This window comes from Oncorhynchus clarkii, chromosome 5 (assembly GCF_045791955.1).
Source record: "Oncorhynchus clarkii lewisi isolate Uvic-CL-2024 chromosome 5, UVic_Ocla_1.0, whole genome shotgun sequence".
NCBI lineage: Eukaryota > Metazoa > Chordata > Actinopteri > Salmoniformes > Salmonidae > Oncorhynchus > Oncorhynchus clarkii.
In genome coordinates this window covers 18,048,515-18,066,931 of record NC_092151.1, presented here as the reverse complement: position 1 = coordinate 18,066,931, position 18,417 = coordinate 18,048,515, and the positions used below count along the sequence as shown (strand labels likewise).

At 43.0% G+C, this 18,417-nt stretch overlaps 1 protein-coding gene across 1 annotated transcript in view; it reads left to right on the top strand.

Moving 5' to 3' along the window:
• The first annotated feature begins 440 nt into the window (after positions 1 to 440).
• Positions 441 to 18,417, top strand: part of LOC139408476 (1-acyl-sn-glycerol-3-phosphate acyltransferase alpha-like) — a 31,940-nt gene continuing 13,963 nt past the window's right edge. The window contains exons 1-2 of the mRNA XM_071152417.1: positions 441 to 868; positions 10,185 to 10,318. Of these exons, the coding sequence (XP_071008518.1) occupies positions 693 to 868; positions 10,185 to 10,318 (310 nt within the window). The 5' untranslated portion in view covers positions 441 to 692. The remainder of the gene's footprint in view (positions 869 to 10,184; positions 10,319 to 18,417) is intronic.

The window sequence follows — 18,417 nt, the reverse complement described above, 5'->3', positions numbered from 1 at the left end:
CACCCTTTGCCTACACACACATGCAGAGAGCGAGCGAGAGAGAGAGAGAGAGAGAATACGATGCTGCACAGCCCAACACATATTTTATGAAGATTTTAAGAGGATGACAAAAAACACGAGTTTTGACTTGAGTTTGGCCCCAGGCATCAACAGCAACATAATGCATTTTTCAATGAGATCAGCAGCCTAAGTCATTAGCTGGATGTATAACTGCAGCCTCCAAGCTACATCTGTTGAAACCGTAATGTTATTTAAAAAAATATTTTACAACTTATTTACCAGAAAATATTAGTCACAGTACAAAGCTTGCTCTTCTACATTCCCTACTTCTGGAAACCGTTACTACAGTATTTGCTTTGGGCTGGGCTGTCATCACTGAATGTGATCTGAGAGCAGTGACCGAGGAACCATATAAGGTGCAACCGGAAACAGAAAAAAACATTGAATTCCATGGCAATTTACCTTAGGAACCTCTACACGAGGCTGCATATCACCATTGTTGACTGAACAGCGTTGTCCACGAGTTATATTAATCTAGAGAACGAGTCGTGCACCACCGAAGTTTCACAAGTTGTGTGTTGCCTCTTGGCAGTTGTAATGTCAGTCGGTGCCACACAGTGCTGCTAATGCTTGCACAACATTAGCTAGCACCATCAGAGACTCTTGCTGGCAATATCAGTGGAGGAATCAGTATGGATGCGCTCTTGGTGTTCCTACTGCTGCTGGTCCCACTCCTGCTATGGACCAGCAGCACTTTTGTTTTTTATTTTAAAAAGTGTTTCTACGTGGCCTATATGATGATTTTGGCTGCGATTGCGATTCCGCTTAGTATTCTGAAAAGCGGCGGCAGGGACATCGAAAACATGAGGTAAGTTCCAGGTTGTACAACAACGCGAGCCGTGCATTGCTAGCTAACGTTTGCTCATGGGAATGGCAGATGGCTACAGTAGCTAGATAGCTCGCCAAAGACTGAAATAATGCAACCATAACATCACTATTTGTTTTTACTTTCAGAAAAGCTATGTGCAGATATTTTCACCTATTCGTTGTTGCATTTTGTAACGGACTGCGAGATGGCTATCCAGCGGTTGGTAAGAAGGCTAGCGAGCTAGCTCCAATGCATTGCCAGATGTTTGGGACTTTCTGTACCATATCATGCGGCTAATGCTAGGTAGTTTGCTAACGTTGTCTTTACATATGGCATTCAGACGTGGCCTCAGGGCCCGACATTTTCGTGTCTGGAAACCAGGTCGAAACATGTATCCAACAGGCATGTTTTTTTTTTTGCACAGATGTAAACCAACAACTGCAGAAAATGCCACTTTAATCCATGCATTGTTGTCATCGATTTTGTGTCTCAAGTCTAAACAGGACCAAGGCAAGATGTTTTATTTTATCAGATGGTTTAATGTCATTGGACACGGTGCATTCGGAATATATTCAGACCCCTTGACTTTTACAAAATGTTGTTACGTTATGGCCTTATTCAAAAATAGATAATCGTTTTTTCCCCCTCATCAATCAACAAACAATACCCCATAATGACAAAGCAAAAACAGACATTTAGACGATTTTACACATTTATTTCAGTTCGTCAAATCAGTTCCTCAAATGTCTTCAATTGACTTCTATCCTTATATGAAATAACTCAGTAAAATCTTTGAAATGGTTGAGTTGTACATATTTGTAAGGTGTAAATCGCAATTCAAATCGCAATTGCAACATTTTGTTCAATATCGTCCAGCCCTGTGTGGCTGTGGAAATGCAAATAAAAATGTATGAAGTTGAATTGAATAGCAATCAGAATGGAGAAATACCCATTGAAATCACTTGGAATGTATGTGTTGCCACCAAAGGGTCACGCACTACTCCTAAAGAGAATTTCGATTCTAAAATACAGTTAAACACTACCTTACTGTCAAAAAAATGTTTTTTTAATACCGTGATATATTTTGTCCATATCGTCCGGCCATATCTTAAGCTGATGGATTATTATTATGCAGATAAGATTTTTGCGGGGCGCGCACGTAGACTCCAGGGGGTTATTAATATCGAATTATTACTGTGCATGTAAAAGTACTCCATTAGTAACGTTACAAGGGGTACCAGGTATTATATCGATGTGCAGGGGTACGAGGTATTTGAGGTAGATACTGTATGTACATGACTAGGAATAAAGTGACAGTAACCAGTAGCAGCAGTGTAAGTGGAACACGGGTCTATACAGAATGTTCGGGTAGCTATTTGGTTAACTACTTAGCAGTCTAATAGCTTGGGGGTAGAAGCTGTTTAGGATCCTGTTGGTTCCAGACTTGGAGCATCGGTACCGCTTGCCGTGCAGTAGCAGAGACAACAGTGTATGACTAGGGTGGCTGGAGTCTTTGTCAATTTTTAGGGCCTTTCTCTGACACTGCCTGGTATAGAGGTCCAGGATGGCAGGGAGCTTGGCCCAGGGATGTACTGGCTTGTGTGCACTACCCTCTGTGGAGCCTTGCGGTCAGATGCCATGCAGTTGTGATACCAAACGGAGATGCAGCCAGTCAACATGCTGTCATTGAAGCAGCTGTAGAACTTTTTGACGATCTGAGGGACCATACAAAATCTTTTCAACCTCTTAAGGGTGAAGAGGTGTTGTCATGCCCTCTTCATTAGTGTGTTTGGACCATGATAGATCCTTAGTGATGTGGACAATGAGGAACTTGAAGCTTTCGAACCACTCCACTACAGCCCCGTCGACATGAATGAGGGCGTACTCGGCCCTCCATTTCCCGTAGTCCACGATCGTATCCTTTGTCTTGCTGACATTGAGGGAGAGGTTGTGGTGCCAGGACAACTGCCAGGTCTCTGACCTTCTCCCTATAGACTCATCGTCGCCAGTGATCAGGCCTACCACTGTCGTAGGTGAACAGGGAGTACAAGAGGGGATTAAGCACGCACCCCTGAGGGGCCCCCATGTTGAGGGTCAGCATGGCGGATGTGTTGTTGCCTACCCTCACCACCTGGGGTGTCCTGTCAGGAAGACCAGGATCCTGTTGTAGAGGGAGGTGTTTAGTCCCAGGGTCCTTAGCTTAGTGATGAGCTTGGAGGGCACTATGGTGTTGACTACGGCTCAATGAAGAGCAATCTCACATAGATGTTATTTTTATCTAAGTGGGAAAGGGCAGTGTGGTGTGCAATTGAGATTGCGTCATCTGTGGATCCGTTTGGGCAGTATGTGAATTGGGGTGGGTCTAGAATGATGGTATTGCGTGAGACATGAGCAGCCTTTAAAAACATTTCATGGCTACAGATGTGAGTGTTAAGGGGCCATAGTCATTTAGACAGTCCCTGTGCCCAAGAATGCAAACGTAACCTCTGTCAGTCAACTGGTCTGAAGGCCAGGGGGATTGGGACATATTTTACTGTGGCTAGTGAGATGACATGGCTGGTTGGACACAATAAGAGAGGAGTGGGGGTCAGATAGTCTCTCCCTTTCAGAGTCATGTTACCGGCTGGTTGTAACTTATCTCTTCCGAAAGGTACCCTAGAAATCAATGTATGTCTTCCCCAGCCTTGTGCTGCCTGTTGTCCTTTATGTTAGTGATAACACAACTGGCAGACTGACTTGGCTCAGGTTCAGTGCTCTTGGAATAACAGAACTGTTTCACAGCCAGGTGTGCAGACCAGAAGTATTGGCTGTGGTGTCATGTTGCACCTGGCAGTATTCTCTTAACCCAAAGGTTTTCTGCAGCTGGACCATTTTCACAGTCGCCAACAAGTGTGTGTGTGTATGTTTTGCATGTGTGTGAGAGACAGAGAGATTGAGTGTGTGAGGGAGCGTGTGGGGAGAAGTGGAAGATCCAGACACACAGTGACACAGACCGAGAGGGGGCAGGCCGTATTAGAAAGAGTTGACTGATTCAACACGGAAGGATAGCACAGCCTGTCACGGTCATCTACCCTCAAATTACTAGTGGGAACTAGAGGTCGACCGATTATGATTATTGGAGGACCAAAAAAAAGCCGATACCGATTAATCGGACCATTTTTTTTATTTATTTGTAATAATGACAATTTCAACAATACTGAATGAACACTTTTAACTTAATATAATACATCACTAAAATCAATTTAGCTTCAAATAAATATTGAAACATGTTCAATTTGGTTTAAATAATGCAAAAACAAAGTGTTGTAAAAGTGCAATATGTGCTATGTAAGAAAGCTAACGTTTAAGTTCCTTACTCAGAACATGAGAACATATGAAAGCTGGTGGTTCCTTTTAACATGAGTCTTCAATATTCCCAGGTAAGAAGTTTTAGGTTGTAGTTATTATAGGAATTATAGGACTATTTCCCTCCTATACCATTTGTATTTCATTAACCTTTGACTATTGGATGTTCTTATAGGCACTTTAGTATTGCCAGTGTAACAGTATAGCTTCCGTCCCTCTCCTCGCTCCTACCTGGGCTCGAACCAGGAACACAACAACAACAGCCACCCTCGAAGCAGCGTTACCCATCGCTCCACAAAAGTCTCAGAGCGAGTGACTTTTGAAACGCTATTAGCGCGCATCCCGCTAACTAGCTAGCCATTTCACATCGGTTACACAAGCCTAATCTCAGGAGTTGATGGGCTTGAAGTCATAAACAGCGCAGTGCTTGAAGCACAGCGGCGAGCTGCTGGCAAAACGCACGAAAGTGCTGTTTGACTGAATGCTTACGAGCCTGCTGGTGCCTACCATCGCTCAGACTGCTCTATCAAATCATAGACTTAGTTATAACATAATAACACACAGAAATATGAGCCTTAGGTCATTAATATGGTTGAATCCGGAAACTATCATCTCGAAAACAAGACGTTTATTCTTTCAGTGAAATACGAAACCGTTCCGTATTTTTTCTAACGGGTGGCATCCATAAGTCTTAATATTCCTTTTACATTGCACAACATTCAATGTTATGTCATAAATAAACGTACATTTCTGGCAAATTAGGCGGCCCAAACTGTTGCATATACTGACTCTGCGTGCAATGAACGCAAGAGAAGTGACAATTTCACCTGGTTAATATTGCCTGCTAACCTGGATTTCTTTTAGCTAAATATGCAGGTTTAAATATACTTCGGTGTATTGACTTTAAGAAAGGCATTGATGTTTATGGTTAGCTACACATTGGAGCAATGATACGCACCGCATCAATTATATGCAACGCAGGACACGCTAGATAAACTAGTAATATCATCAACCATGTGTAGTTAACTAGTGATTATGATTGATTGATTGTTTTTTATAAGATAAGTTTAATGCTAGCTAGCAACTTACCTTGGCTTACTGTATTCGCTTAACAGGCAGGCTCCTCGTGGAGTGCAATGTATTCAGGTGGTTAGAGCGCTGGACTAGTTAACTGTAATATTGCAAGATTAAGTCAGCTCTCGGGATTCAATCTTGCAAAGCTAAAAATCTGTCGTTCTGCCCCTGAACGAGGCAGTTAACCCACTGTTCCTAGGCCGTCATTGAAAATAAGAATGTGTTCTTAACCTCTACTGACTCCCCATCCCGCATGCGGGAGTGTAATCATCGCCTGACACGAATTAGCATAACGCAACGGACATAAATATCCCTAGAAAATATTCCTATTCATGAAAATCACAAATGAAATATACTGAGACACAGCTTAGCCTTTTGTTAATCACCCTGTCATCTCAGATTTTCAAAATATGCTTTACAGCCAAAGCTAGACAAGCATTTGTGTAAGTTTATCGATAGCCTAGCATAGCATTATGCCTTGTCACAAATCAGAAAAGCAATCAAATTAAATCGTTTACCTTGAACTTCGGATGTTTTCACTCACGAGAATCCCAGGTAGAAAGCCAAAGTTAATTTTTTTCCCAAAATATTATTTTTGTAGGCGAAATAGCTCCATTTGTTCTTCACATTTGGCTGAGAAATCGCCCAGAGATTGCAGTCACGAAAACGGCGAAAAATATTCCAAATTAGCTCCATAATATCGATAGAAACATGGCAAACGTTGTTTATCATCGATCCTCAAGGTGTTTTTCTAATATCTATTCGATAATATATCCATCGGGACAATTTGTTTTCAGTAGGACCGATTGGAGTAATGGCTACCTCTGTATTTTACGCGAGAGTCACCCTGGGAGCCATCGGGTGGCCACTTACGCAATGTAGCCAGCCGCCTACGGCTATTCTTCAACATAAATGCATAAAACTACGTCACAATGCTGTAGACACCTTGGGGAATACGTAGAAAGCGTAAGCTGGTTGATAGCACATTCACAGCTCAATAGGGACTCATTGGAACGCAGCGCTTTCAAAACATGGGGCACTTCCGGATTGGATTTTTCTCAGGCTTTCGCCTGCAACATCAGTTCTGTTATACTCACAGACAATATCTTTACAGTTTTGGAAACGTTAGTGTTTTCTATCCAAAGCTGTCAATTATATGCATATTCTAGCATCTTGTCCTGACAAAATATCCCATTCAAAACGGGAAAGTTTTTTTTCCAAAAATGAAAATACTGCCCCTAGAGTCGCAACAGGTTTTAACTGACTTGCCTCATTAAATAAAGATTTAAATAAATAAATAAAAATTTAAATCGGTGTCCAAAATACCGATTTCCGATTGTTATGAAAACTTTAAATCGGCACCAATTAATCGGCCATTCCGATGAATCAGTCGACCTCTAGTGGGAACTGGGACTCTTGAACCTGGCTCACTCTGTGTGAATGACCCTCGTTTACAGCCCCAGGTCAAACACCCACTCAATGCTTAGTGTCTTTTAAAGCGTTATAGGTTGGCCATGTTTTCCTGCCAAACTAGTGCCGGTGTGTTGAGCATTATCACATGGCAAAAGGCGTTTCTAGCAATTATTCTAGAATGGGAGACGGTTTTTGTAGAGTCATTTTATTCTCAACCAGGACAGCGAAGGCACTGTCTACATCCCTATAGGAATGTTGCTGCAAGATTCCAACCTGAATCGTCACACAGAGTTTTGGGATGGAAACAAATGAGATTTAGACACTGCTCAAGGGGAATGGCTTATAGATGTCAATGGTACTACAGACCTGTCAGTGCTAGTGAACCATGATGTGCTATGTAGTGTATTGCTGTGTGCTTGGGCTGTCAACTCTTTTTTTTCTCTGGGTTATGTCAACTGTCTCGGACTGCTTAGACTGGAACTTTGGCACGTTTATCTGTTGAAACTGGAACAACACTTGGGATAGAATTGAGGTCACCCTGACCTTGCTCAATTAATATTTAATTTAAACGCTTTGTGAAACACTTAAACAGTAAAGACTTTTGTTGAAGATACTGTTGGCTTTGCTCGTTTTGAAATAGTTCAAAACAAGGGTTAAAATTTGTCTTTTTGAGAGCAGTCATGCAATGACATTCAGGAGGAAACTGACAACCTAAACATGATCATTAGAGGATAACCGTTGTGATATGTCAGTTGTTGACATTGCGGTTGCAACTGAATTTAAGGCAATTGTCTTCCTCTTTACGACTGTGCTGTAGTCTTAGAATAGCAGCTTGCCTGTTGCACAATCAGGCATGCTTTTGCACAAGATTGGACGGTTTTATCGTGGTGATAGTGAGGAGATAGTGTTTTTATTCTGGTTTGAAGATCATATTTTGACATGCAGATCCAGTCTCATTGCACTCTACTCTACACACTTATTCTTGTGACTTGAGCAGTGTTGGTCGTATTCTAAACCCACACGGGGAGGGGCCAGTGGAGAATAAAATGGACAGTATGAATGCTAGACTGGGGTAAACAGAACCACACACTTCTTCATCCTTTAGGGACAGAGGCTGTAGTCTTCCAGTAATGAAGGCCATCTGTTAGAGAGCATGCGCTGCTAGCCTTGTGTCCCAGACAGATCTGGGGGTTTATGTTATGGCTGCCTTGCCCTCCTCTCTTCAGCATGATTGTTATTGCTTTCCTGACAGAGAGCCTCAGCCTACCTTAAACTAAGATACATAGTCAGTAACCGACATCTCAGGCCGGTCTACTTTGTGTAAAACTAAATAGTATTAGGGTAGAATTAGACATAACATTGTGTTTATGATTAAATACCATTGCCTATTGTGTAGTACAGGCTATCATTATTCATATGTTACGTAGGATAGGCTATTTTATAACTGACCCCAACTCTAAGAGAACGATTTCTTTCCACTTATTATGGTTGTAAGAACAAGATCAGCAGACTAGTCTAACCATGCTATTGTATGTGATGGTGAGTCTAACCATGCTATTGTATGTGATGGTGAGTCTAACCATGCTATTGTATGTGATGGTGAGGGTTTCCATTAGCTGGCAATCGCCAGCTTTTGGCTGAAAAATTTAATAAAATGAGAAGGCGATTGGAAATAAAACTGTTGCTGGCCAAAATGACTGTGAGGAGAAAAACAATTATTTCATATTATGAGGCATGTCTTGCCTTGCTTCAAAGTAGCCTATAGGCAGAATCTGACCATGGAGGCAATGATTTCATAGACTTCATAGGCAGTGAGTTTCAAGTTTGGGGAAGCTCACAATTTATCCTACCATTTTCTACTGTTCTGTGTGCCAATTATGATTTTCATATGTACATTTTAAGTCGAACAGTTTCATTTCAATAACGTTTTCATTTCTCAATCATTTTCACGTGGTTAATCATAAAAATCAGAATTAAATCGATAAGTTAACTAATACGAGATCACCAGCTCATTGTCCATAGATCAATGCAGCAGTAGACCTATAACTTCCACTGCTCTTTCACACTGAGGATTGGTGATTATCGATGGGGAGATTGTTGGAAAGTTTTTTTCAAATAGCATAATGTGAAGAACTATACTTTTAATATACACTACATGGCAAAAGTATGTGGACACTTACTCGTCAAACATCTCATTCTGAAGTCATTGGCATTAATATGGAGTTGGTCCCCCCCTGCTGCTATAACAGTCTCCACTCTTCTGGGAATGCTTTCCACTAGATGGAACATTGCTGCTGGGACTTGCATCCATTCAGCCACGAGAGTTAGTGAGGTCGGGCACTGATGCTGGGCGATTAGGCCTGGCTCGCTGTCGGCGTTCCACTTCATCCCAAAGGTTTTCGATGGGGTTAAAGTTGAGGCTCTGTGCAGGCCAGTCAAGTTCTTCCACAGCAATCTCAACAAACCATTTCTTTAATGACCTCGCTTTGTCCACAGTGACATTGTCATGCTGAAACAGAAAAGGGCCTTCCCCAAACTGTTGCCACAAAGTTGTAACCACAGAATCATCTAGAATGCCATTGTATGGTGTTGTGTTAAGATTTCCCTTCACTGGAATTAAGGGGGGCCCGAACCATGAAAAACAGCCCCAGACCATTATTCTTCCTCCACCAAACTACAGTTGGCACTATGCATTTGGGCAGATGGCGTTCTCCTGTCATCCGCCAAACCCAGATTTGTCCATCAGACTGGCAGATGGTGAAGCGTGATTCATTACTCCAGAGAACACATTTCCACTGCTCCAGAGTCTAATGGTGGCGAGCTTTACACCACTGCAGCCGACGCTTGGCTTTGCGCATGGTGATCTTAGGCTTGTGTGCGGCTGTTCGGCCATGGAAGCCCATATTATGAAACTCCCGACGAACAGTTCTTGTGCTGACGTTGCTTCCAGAGGCAGTCTGTAGTGAGTGCACTCGGCGGTCCTGTTCTGTGGCCTACCACTTTGCGGCTGAGCCATTGTTGCTCCTGGATGTTTCCATTTACAGTTGACTGGGGCAGCTCTAGCAGGGCAGACATTTTACGAACTGACTTGTTGGAAAGGTGGCATCCTATGACAGTGCCATGTTGAAAGTCACTGAACTCTTCAGAATGGGCCATTCTACTGCCAATGTTTGTCTATGGGGACTGCTCGGCTGTGCTCGATTTTTATACACCTGTCAGCAACGGGTGTGGGCTGAAATAGCCAAAACCTCTAATTTCAAGGGGTGTTCACATACACAAAATGTGTATATGTAGTGTAACTAGCCTACTCATTATGATTAGGAGGTAGTCGGTCTGCTCACCTGGTGATCACGGACTGAGCAGAACTGATGCTCTGAAACTCTGCCGTTAATGTCTTTTTTTTTTCTAGTCACACCGTTTGACACTGAAATGGTTTTCAAATAAAGATTGAATTGATTATTGTTGTTCCTTCCTTGGTTTCCAGGGTGATCCGCGCTCTGGTTCGTCACGTGAAGTACTTCCTGGGTCTGAGGTTTGACGTGAGCGGCTTGGAACACCTGCAGACAGAGGGACCCTACGTCATCATCTCCAACCATCAGAGCTCCCTGGACGTACTGGGTAGGAGACACACACAGATGGATGAACGGACCGACACACTCACAGATGCACACTTACGTTCGCGCACACACACACACTTTTGAATAGGATCGAGGCGTTTCCCCGGTCTCTCTGAATCTCTTCCCTCTTGTATTGAATGCAAACACTGGGTTTCTCCCTTCTCACTAACTCCACCTTACCCTCCATAGCTCACTTCCTAAGGGAATCTTCTAGTAATGGTTTGAGTGCTGCCAGTCACAGAGCACTCTATTTTGAGAGAGGAGGATAGTGGGGATTGATATGCATGGTTTCAGTGGGCGAAGACTGACAACTGTCAGTTGGAATAGCTTCACACAAGCTCCGATCACTGACATGGCTGTCTAAGTCTAAACCCAACACCGACTGTGTATCCTAACTCTAGGGCTAGACAGCACTATTTTAAGATGGTGTATTTTGTAAATAATGTGGTTACAGATGTTTGACATTAGAGAAAGGCATGGATCAATATAAACTGCATTATGCTTGGCACCAGAGGATTGTGCAGCACTAGCCTTAATTAGTGCCATGAGGCTGACTGGCTGTATTTAGTTATTGAATGCAGAATGTGTTATGCATTTTTACATCGAAATTGATCATCTTTGGTATCCCCTCATGGGAGATTTTGTTTGCATTCTAAAGGTCTTTGAATGATATGTCTATTCAGAGAGTTGGTCAGGAGAGGAATTCTTAGTATGTCTCCTACTGGATTCTCATAGGGCCTAGGTTGTGTTCCTAGTGTGTCACATTGATTTAAGTCTGTGTGTGTGGGGGGGTTCACTTTAACAACTAGCTGGAGGAGTCAGTGTGTATGTGTCTTGGTGGTGACTGAGTGATATGAGCTGGCTGCAAGCCAGGAGACTGACAGCAGGAATGTAAGGGAGGGGGAGCAAGGGAGGGAGCAAGCGAGCGAGCATGTGGGAGGGAGAAGGTGATTGTGTCTGACAGCGGGAGGGAGCGAAGGAGTGTGTGAGGGAGAAGGAGAGAGGTGCTTCATTAGAGCTGATAACACACCGCAGGAGGCTGATCTAGGGTCGGCGTTACCATACCAACCTCCCATAACAGATAATCTACTGAACTACTGCTCCACCTGCTGATCCCAATCCTCATGAACAACCCTGACCTTCAGTCCCTAGCTTCGCACCCCATGAACAACCTGGCTTACTGTCCCTAGCTTCCCTCCTCATGAACAACCCCGGCCTTCTGTCCCTAGCTTCCCTCCTCATGAACAACCCCGGCCTTCTGTCCCTAGCTTCCCTCCTCATGAACAACCCCGGCCTTCTGTCCCTAGCTTCCCTCCTCATGAACAACCCCGGCCTTTTGCCTCTAGCTTTTCTCTCTGCTCCTGGCCTCAAAGAGCACTTTGTTGGGCCAACTGGGTTGACAGGACACCAAAACAAACAACCATCCAGACACATGCCAGCGATATAGATCAGACTCGCTCAAATGATCAATACACTACTGTTTACATTGACTACAGACAACTCTCTAGGGCTCACCCTATTTAGTCGACTGGTTGACTGTTTGGTGGATAGGCTGTTGGACCGATATCTTTTTTAGTCGGGCAGTTAAAATGATTACTTTTTGATTGACACCTGTCTCAGTGGACTAATCCATAGTGTAGGCCACGGGGATGGCTCACCAGTAGTACAGTTACCATTAATTTCCATAATTTCTAATTACAATGTTTGTTTGGTTACCGGAACTTCTGTTAACCTCTCTGCGCACCGAACCCGTTAGCGGGATTAAATTCGACAACATACGGTGATCGCTACATAAATAGTCATATTAAACATTCATGTAAATACAAGTGTATCACATGGTTCGCAAGCCTACAATCTTGCTAATCCAACTGCGTTGTCAGATTTAAAAAATTATTTCTTGTGAAAGAATACGCTGCGATTATCTGAGCACAGACCCCCATATCAAACTACTTATTCAGCCAGCGCTTGCGTAACAAAATCACAGATTGCATTGAAATAAATCGTTTACCTTTGAAGATCTTTCTCTGGTTGCAATCCCAAGGCTCATTGTTACACAATGAATGGTCTTTTGTTCGGTTAAATCCATTTTTTATAGCCTAACACAAAACATTTTGTGAACGCTTATCTCGTTGAATTTCGTGTCATTTTCAACGTAACATCCAACGTAAAATAGACAGACTTTCCCTGACTTTATCCAGTCATGTTGGGTTTCCTTGCAATCAACTGTTTGTTTGTAAGTAACACAACCAAACCTGGTGGGACGTATTGACCCGGAAAAAACGATTGGAAGACAACAAGTGCCCATTGTGCACCAATTATATGACCACTGTCTCGCTGATTGACTGTCTTTTAACCCAATGACCACTGATCGTATTGAAATCTAGCTGGGTAGATAGCCAATGAGCAGAGGTAAACGGCAATATCCCATGATTCTTTGTTGTAAGACAAACCTTTCCATTGAACGCTGGCGTAAGGACCGTTCTTTCGCCATTGCCAATTCAACCGTGAAGGAGCAAAGCTTATTACGCACAGCAGTATTTCGGTGACTTGCATCTTCAGCTGTTTATTTATCCAACATCATGACGAATAAGTCAAGGAAAGCTAATTCTAAGACTAGATATATACAAATGTAGAAACAATTTTAGAGGAAATTCATCGTGAAAGTGAGACAGATCTGCTTTTTGAAGACTCCATTTTGAAGACTCTGAAACTGAGAAATATTTTTTGAACGGAGAGGACATTGTTTTGGACTGGTAAGTTGCTCTCATGCTTGTTGCTCTCAAGTTGCTCTCAAGGCCGTCGTTTGAAATTAATAAATATTATTTGTGATTGTTTTTACATTTTATTTGCAATATATAAAGATGTAATGAAATGGGTAATGTACACGTTAGCTAGTCATTGTGAGTGAGGGTCTGTTTGTTTGTATGAGAACGACCATAGCCTGTGTGTGTGTATTGTCAATCAGTGTTGCGCTTTATATATATATATACTGCTCAAAAAAATAAAGGGAACACTAAAATGACACATCCTAGATCTGAATGAATAAAATATTCTTATTAAATACTTTTCTTTACATAGTTGAATGTGCTGACAACAAAATTATCAATGGAAATCAAATGTATCAACCCATGGAGGTCTGGATTTGGAGTCACACTCAAAATTAAAGTGGAAAACAACACTACAGGCTGATCCAACTTTGATGTAATGTCCTTAAAACAAGTTAAAATGAGGCTCAGTAGTGTGTGTGTGTGTGTGGCCGTGCCTCTATGACCTCCTTACAACGCCTGGGCATGCTCCTGATGAGGTGGCAGATGGTCTCATGAGGGATCTCCTCTCAGACCTGGACTAAAGCATCCGCCAACTCCTGGACAGTCTGTTGGTGGATGGAGCGAGACATGATGTCACAGATGTGCTCAATTGGATTCAGGTCTGGGGAACGGGCGGGCCAGTCCATAGCATCAATGCCTTCCTCTTGCAGGAACTGCTGACACACTCCAGCCACATGAGGTCTAGCATTGTCTTGCATTAGGAGGAACCCAGGGCCAACCGCACCAGCATATGGTCGCACAAGGGGTCTGAGGATCTCATCTCGGTACCTAATGGCAGTCAGGCTACCTCTGGCGAGCACATGGATGGCTGTGCGGCCCCCCAAAGAAATGCCACCCCACACCATGACTGACCCACCGCCAAACCGGTCATGCTGGAGGATGTTGCAGGCAGCAGAACGTTCTCCACGGCGTCTCCAGACTCTGTCACGTCTGCCACATGTGCTCAGTGTGAACCTGCTTTCATCTGTGAAGAGCACAGGGCACCAGTGGTGAATTTGCCAATCTTGGTGTTCTCTGGCAAATGCCAAACGTCCTGCACGGTGTTTGGCTGTAAGCACAACCCCCACCTGTGGACGTCGGGCCCTTATACCACCCTCATGGAGTCTGTTTCTGACCGTTTGAGCAGACACATGCACATTTGTGGCCCGCTGGAGGTCATTTTCCAGGGCTCTGGCAGTGCTCCTCCTTGCACAAAGGCGGAGGTAGCGGTCCTGCTGCTGGGTTGTTGCCCTCCTACGGCCTCCTCCACGTCTCTTGATGTACTGGCCTGTCTCCTGGTAGCGCCTCCATGCTCTGGACACTACGCTGATAGACACAGCAAACCTTCTTGCCACAGCTCGCATTGATGTGCCATCCTGGATGAGCTGCACTACCTGAGCCACTTGTGTGGGTTGTAGACTCCGTCTCATGCTACCACTAGAGTGAAAGCACCGCCAGCATTCAAAAGTGACCAAAATATCAGCCAGGAAGCATAGGAACTGAGAAATGGTCTGTGGTCACCACCTTCAGAACCACTCCTTTATTGGGGGTGTCTTGCTAATTGCCTATCATTTCCACCTGTTGTCTATACCATTTGCATAACAGCATGTGAAATGTATTGTCAATCAGTGTTGCTTCCTAAGTGGACAGTTTGATTTCACAGAAGTGTGATTGACTTGGAGTTACATTGTGTTGTTTAAGTGTTCCCTTTATTTTTTTGAGCAGTGTGTGTATATATATATATATGATTGAGGAAGCATGCTGGCTGTGTTGAGATGTATGGGTTTGCATTCTACACAATACCATTATTTATTTATATATATATATATATATATATAAATAAAATAAAAATATATATATATATATATATATATATATATATACACATATATATATTTTTATTTTATTTATATATATATATATATATATATATATATATATATATATATATATATATATATATAAAAATGGTATTGTGTAGAATGCAAACCCATACATCTCAACACAGCCAGCATGCTTCCTCAATCAGTCTACATTAGAGGGAGCATTAAGGAGCATGCTGGCTACAGCACCACTGCACCAAGCCCTGTCCCTTCTGCTCCTGCCACAAGTGTTCATCTGCCCAAATATATTTGTGCATGCATGGATGTGCCTAAGGGCCAAAAGGGCACAGCATGGAGGTGTTGCTGTGTTGTTTGCAAGATGAATATCCCATCACATGCACCACATGCTCAGCGACCCTCTGCTTTACATCAGAAAGAGACTGCTATGGCATCTGGTATCAGCAGCAGAATATTGTCTAGAGTTTTGGCAAAGTGGGTGGGGGCTAGGGTCAGTATGTTATATCTGGAGTACTTTTCCTGTCTTATCCGGTGTCTTGTGTGAATTTAAGTCTGCTCTTTCTTTCTCTCCTTCTTTCTCTCGGAGGACCTGAGCCCTTGGACCATGCTTCAGGACTACCTGCCATGATGACTCCTTGCTGTCCCCAGTCCACCCGGCCTTGCTGCTGTTCCAGTTTCAACTGTTCTGCCTGCGGCTTTGGAACCCTAAACTGTTCATTTTTACTCTTGAGTTGCTGTCCTGTTGCACCCTCTACAACCACTGTGATCTCCACCCGGCACAGCCAGAAGAGGACTGGCCACCCCTCATAGCCTGGTTCCTCTCTAGGTTTCTGCCTTTCTGGGGAGTTATTCCTAGCCACTGTGCTTCTACACCTGCATTGCTTGCTGTTTGGGGTTTTAGGCTGGGGCTATATAAATAGATTTGATAGAGGACTGAGGGTCTTACAAATATTGAAAGTGTATAAATAGTTACCCATGTTATTTTGTAAATGTGTATATATATATATTTTTTTTTTTTAAATCAATTTATTTTTTAGAATACCATTTTGGTAATTTGTATAGTTATGTTTCAAAATGTATACCTTCACCAATTTGGCCACTTGGGTACATTTGGGCTACTTGTGTGGGACACCTGGGTGACTTCATGATAAATGTCATGTAGCACACTCATTTTGGAAGTTATCATTCTGAAACTTTGCACAAGTACTGTTGCCCTCTTGTATTTTTCACTGAAATTGTCCCCATCATCCTATCTGAATGTTTGTTTTATCTTGTTCATTTGAAAGATGAAAAATAAAAAACGTTTTCATTGTTTTATCTAAACCAGATCTATTTTGTTATTCTCCTACATTCAAGTCACATGTACACAAACTTCAGAGTTTTCTTTCAAATGGTACCAAGAATATGCATATCCTTGGTTATGTGCCTGAGCTACAGGCTGTTAGATTTGGGTATGTCTTCAGGTGGAAATTGCACAAAGTAGGGGGGGGAGCTGAGGTTTTAATGCATTCAATTTATTATGTAATTTACAGTTGTCATTGTGGACGTTACGCACGCCTCTATGAAGAGGGAACGCAACACCCTGCTACAACTAAACTCTCCGTGAAGTGAGAGGTATGGACTGTAGGTGCGAGTAAGGATGACAACAGACAGAATGTGGTACCGTACTTTATTCCTTTACACGGTAATATGGGGAAAGGGGGAAAGGGGGCTGGATGGAACCAAAGCAAAGAAAGTAAATCTCAAAGCCCCCCCCCTCTCCTATCTTACCTGCCTACCCACTACTTACCTAACTTAGCACCACCTGGTGCCCTAACCAAAATACAGGGGGTGGTCCGCCCAGGTCTTACCTATTGTGCCTAGACAATGAATATACTACTGGTATATATATGTATGCCCGCGGGCCTCTTGCCTAAGCACTTCCTAGGTGCCTTCCCCTTCTCCCCTGGGAACAAATGAAACAGTTTGTGAAATTGTTTAATATTCTAACTAAGAAACAAAGGACATCAAATAAGCTCTACCTGAGCAACAAACTCACAGAACATACCAACTCTCAGCAATGAACTCCCAGCAAAATCAACCTCTGGCAAAATCTCTCTGCAATGACCTCCCAGCAAATCTCTCTCTCCTGAACAGAACACTGGCTTTTATATAGCTTCAGAAGGAATGGGTAATTGGAAACAGCTGTGTCTTGACAAGGGGGCGGGGTCAGCTCTCCAATTAGCCCTGGAGTTGACCAATCAGCTGCTTGAGGGATTTCAGGAAGTCATTTCCTGAAAGAAACACATGCAAATACACAAACTACAACACATAAACTGGGGAACGTAACAGCAGAGCACACAACCTAGGCTACACAAGTTTTTATTTCATTCCATTTACGAGTTGTCAATTTATGAATTGTTTAGTTTTGGAGCGCTCCTCTCAATGTTGAGTAAGGATGCGCACCTGATTTATGCGTAGAAGTAGGCATAGGCTACCTAGCCTGCGCGCAAATGTATGTTTATAGATGTGCCCATTTGGGGATCTGATAGTATTTCTGAGTGTCTTGACTCACCACCACTAATGAGCTTTGGCGCATCTCGAAGTAATTTCTTCTTCACATCAAACGGCAAATAAACAAAGTATGTTTTTACATCCATTGAGAATGACAATAGTTCCTCAATGTAGCCTATTTGAACCTTTCCAGTCCTCTCCCTTTCAAAAACCACTCAGGGTGAAAGGGGAAAAGAAAGTCCTGTTCTGATCTAGTGGAACGTCCTAAGAGGCCCAGCTGTTTACTTCTTATCCCTTGCGCTAATATCCTACAGCTGTGTCTGTCTGGATCTCACTGGTTCTGGAAACTCTGAGGTTCCAGAATTATTCTATACAATGTTGCAAGTTTGTTAGTGCAAGCTTGTGGCTGGACCAGCTAGTTGTTAAAGTGAACATCCTTTTCGGCGAAATTTACCGTTTTGAATCCAAATTTGGTGACCTACGTGATTCGTGTAGATCCGATGAGAAAAGTTCGGGAGGGGGGCTTTGGATCACTACTGGCTGTAAGCGAACGAGTGATGCGCTTTTGTAAGCGATACTGTCTGTATCCAAGGCTCAGCCAATCCTTCACATAACAGAATGCAGCGCACGGCTGAAGAGAGCAGAGACAACCAATTTGCTAATTACAGAATCAGCGAGCGCTCTGGAAAGACCGCAGTCGGGTGTAAAGGCAGTTTGCCGAACGATAACGAAGAGGTAGGTGAGAAGCCTGACCAAGGAGACGGGGATGAGAAGGTGATGAAGTGTACTTCATGAGCTGTGACCGAAAAACAACTGGCATTTGGAAAGTTTGAGGTTATGGAGAAAGTGTGGTGGAACAAGAATTGTTAGCATTGTTAAGTATCTTGCTATAGTAGCTGGATCAAATTCTCTGTTAGCTAGCCAGAGAAATATTGAGCAACATCAAGTAATTGAGTTTA